The 3,373-nt window shown below is 41.6% G+C and overlaps 1 protein-coding gene across 1 annotated transcript; it reads left to right on the top strand.

The window, feature by feature from the left end:
* Nucleotides 1–723: 723 nt before the first annotated feature.
* Nucleotides 724–1,650, top strand: LOC145505244 (olfactory receptor 5V1-like). The gene has a single exon (XM_081487000.1). It carries the CDS (start codon nucleotides 733–735, stop codon nucleotides 1,648–1,650), a length of 918 nt encoding a protein of 305 aa, XP_081343126.1. The 5' UTR covers nucleotides 724–732.
* The last annotated feature ends 1,723 nt before the right edge of the window (nucleotides 1,651–3,373 follow it).

Raw genomic sequence — 3,373 nt, 5'->3', positions numbered from 1 at the left:
TAAAAATATAAGTCCTAAAAGATAATTGTTCCTATTGAGAAAAATAAGATTAATTTATTTAAGAATATACCAACAAGAAAATTTCATTCTGAAGAAATGAGAGATGTTCACAGATACTTGTTTATGAAATTGTTCATGCTGGTGTCTATATTATAATAGCAGAAGGAACGGAAGCAAACTAAATGCTCAAAGAAAGAAATTACACTTAATTTATATAATAGAATATAATGCATTTTTATGAAATGTGCTCCCAATATTTCAAGCCTATAGAAATCAAGATTTATAAATAGAAAAAGAAACTAAAATGGAATACTCTATAAGGTAGCATTGATTCTGTGGATGGTTCTATTTTTCTCTGCATCTTTTTGCATTTTCTTAACTTTTCACAATGAAAATTTATTACTTAAAAATAAAATATTTACAAAAAAGAATTTAAAGCAGTTAAGTATAATATTAGGAGGAAGATTTTGCAGAGCCGTTAAGAAATGAGCTTACTCTAACTCTCACTCTTACTCTAGCAGCTTGTGGTAGGTTTAGACCAAATCCAAATCTCCGTGTATTCTCATGTACCAGCAGCCATGTGAAAAATTGTCCCTGGGCCTGAGCTGGCCAGATTTGTTGAGTGAGAACTTACGGTCTCCCTCAAGACATGCCAATTTGGGGTGCTCTTTGTACGTTTCTCATTACGGCTTTTTTTTTTTTCATTATTCTGTAGCTGTGACACCACTTGAAATGAACAATCAAACAGATGTCACTGAATTTATCTTCTTGGGATTTTCCAACCACCCCAAACTACAGGGCTTGTTCTTCCTGATCTTCCTGGTCATTTATCTGACAACCCTCCTTGGGAACATGCTCATAATAACATCTACCAGGATCAGTTCTGCTCTCCACACTCCAATGTATTACTTTCTGAGCAACTTGAGCTTCTTGGACATCTGCTACACATCCACCACCATTCCAGTTATGCTAATGAACTTCTTCCGGGAGAAGAAGACCATCTCCTATGACAGCTGCCTTTCCCAGGTCTTTTTCCTCATGACATGTGCTGGTGCTGAATGTGTATTACTGGCAGCTATGGCTTATGATCGCTATGTAGCCATCTGCCACCCTCTTCAATATCCAGTCCTCATGAGTGTCAAGGTCTGTGTTTTTTTGGTGACTGGGTCCTGGCTATGTGGGTTGGTGAATTCTGTGACACACACAGTGCTGGCAGCCACACTCACTCTGTGTGGACCCAACCAGATCAGTCACTTTCTCTGTGACATCCCATTCCTCCTGAAGCTGTCCTGTTCTGACACCTCTCTCAATGAGTTTGTGCTCCATGTGGCCAGTGCTACCATTGGCCTGAGCCCCTGCCTGTTTACTGCTGTGTCCTACATACTTATCATCTCTGTCATCCTTAGGATTCCCTCTGTTCAGGGCAGGAGCAAGGCCTTTTCTACCTATGCATCCCACCTCACTGTGGTGGTGGTTTTTTATGGAACAGCCAACTTCAACTATGACAGACCCAGAGAAGGCTACTCCCTAGACATGGACATCCTAGTCTCTGCACTCTTCTGTGTTATGACCTCCATGTTAAACCCTATTATCTACAGCTTGAGAAACAAGGAAGTCAAATGTGCCCTGAGGAAGCTGGTTGGAGGGTAGGTGTTCCTTGGCAACACTTTGTCTAGAGGTCAATGGTCTTCAAACTAGGGTATGCAGCCATCTGAAAAAAAATTTCAAAGTATTTATATCATAGATAGCTTTAGAAAATCTATATCCAGATCTTCAATTCCTACATATCAATTCAGTTCAATTGCTCAGTCATGTCTGACTCTTTGCGACCCCATGGACAGCAGCATGCCAGGCCTCCCTATCCATCACCAACTCCTGGAGTTTACTCAAACTCATGCCCATTGAGTTGGTGATGGCATCCAACTACCTCATCCTCTGTTGTCACCTTCTCCTCCACCTTCAATCATTCCCAGCATCAGGGTCTTTTCAAATGAGTCAGTTCTTCGCATCAGGTGGCCAAAATATTGGAGCTTCACCATCAGTCTTTCCAATGAATATTCAGGATTGATTTCCTTTAGGATGGACTTGCAGTCCAAGGGACTCTAAACAGTCTTCTCCAACTCCACAGTTCAAAAGCATCAGTTCTTCAGCGCTCAGCTTCCTTTATAGTCCAACTCTCACATCCATACATGACTACTGGAAAAACATTAGGCTTGACTAGACAGACCTTTGCTGTCAAAGTAATGTCTCTGCTTTTTAATATGCTGTCTAGCTTGGTCATAACTTTTTTTCCAAAGAGTAGATGTCTTTTAATTTCATGGCTGTGGTCACCATCTGCAGTGATGTTGGAGCCCAAAAAAATAAAGTCTGCCACTGTTTCCACTGTTTCCTCATCTATTTGCCATGAAGTGATGGGACGAGATGCCATGATTTTAGTCTTTGAATGTTGAGCTTCAAGCTAACTTTTTCACTCTCCTCTTTCATATTTATCAACAGGCTCTTTAGTTCTTCGCTTTCTGCCATAAGGATGGTGTCATCTGCATATCTCAGGTTATTGTTATTTCTCCCAGCAATCTTGATTCCAGCTTGTGCTTCATCCAGCCGGTTGGTCATAACCTTCCCAGGAACTCGTTTCTCTCCTCTCTTTTCACAAATACTCTTTTTCCAGTTTGCAAGGTCAAGATGTGTCAGATACTTTGTATTGGTTCTCCATACTATCTCAATCCTTTAAAGTTTTCCCCACATCACAGGGGCTGAAGGCCTGGAAACCGTAGTTTTCAGGCTCCCTTGCCACTAAGACCCCATCTTATATTCTGCCAATGTAACAGTCATACATGGGAGATTAGAAGAAAAAGGATAAAGGAGAAATTTTCTTTTTCTGGATCTGGTAGCAGCAACACTAGCACTGCAGTGGCAGAAACAGTCCTGTGGTACCAGATGTTTGCAGCTCTGTAAGAGCTGTTTTTGAAACAAGATCATACAAGTATGGAATGTAGCCTACATGGACTTGTAGCTTGCCAGGCTCCTCTGTCCAGGCCAGAACACTGGAGTGGGTAGCTGTTCACTTCTCCAGGGGAACTTCCCAACCCAGGGATTGAACCCAGGTCTCCTGCATTGCAGGTGGATTCTTTACCATCTGAGCCACCAGTGAAGCCCAAGAAGATTGGAGTGGGTAGCCTATCCCTTCTCCAAGATCTTCCCAACTGAGGAATTGAATAAGGATCTCCTGCATTACAGGTGAATACTTTACCAGCTGAGCTACCAGGGAAACCCACAAGTATGAAATAAGTGTCTCTATTAGGAAGTATAGAGGCTTCCACAGAAAGTAATATTATCTTCTCTCATCTCCCCTTTTTTGGCTCTTCAAGCCATT

Source organism: Giraffa tippelskirchi, chromosome 5 (genome assembly GCF_054371585.1).
Source record: "Giraffa tippelskirchi isolate mGirTip1 chromosome 5, T2T-mGirTip1v1.2.pri, whole genome shotgun sequence".
NCBI lineage: Eukaryota > Metazoa > Chordata > Mammalia > Artiodactyla > Giraffidae > Giraffa > Giraffa tippelskirchi.
The sequence above is the reverse complement of the archived record's forward strand: the minus strand, read 5'-3'. Positions and strand labels throughout refer to the sequence as shown.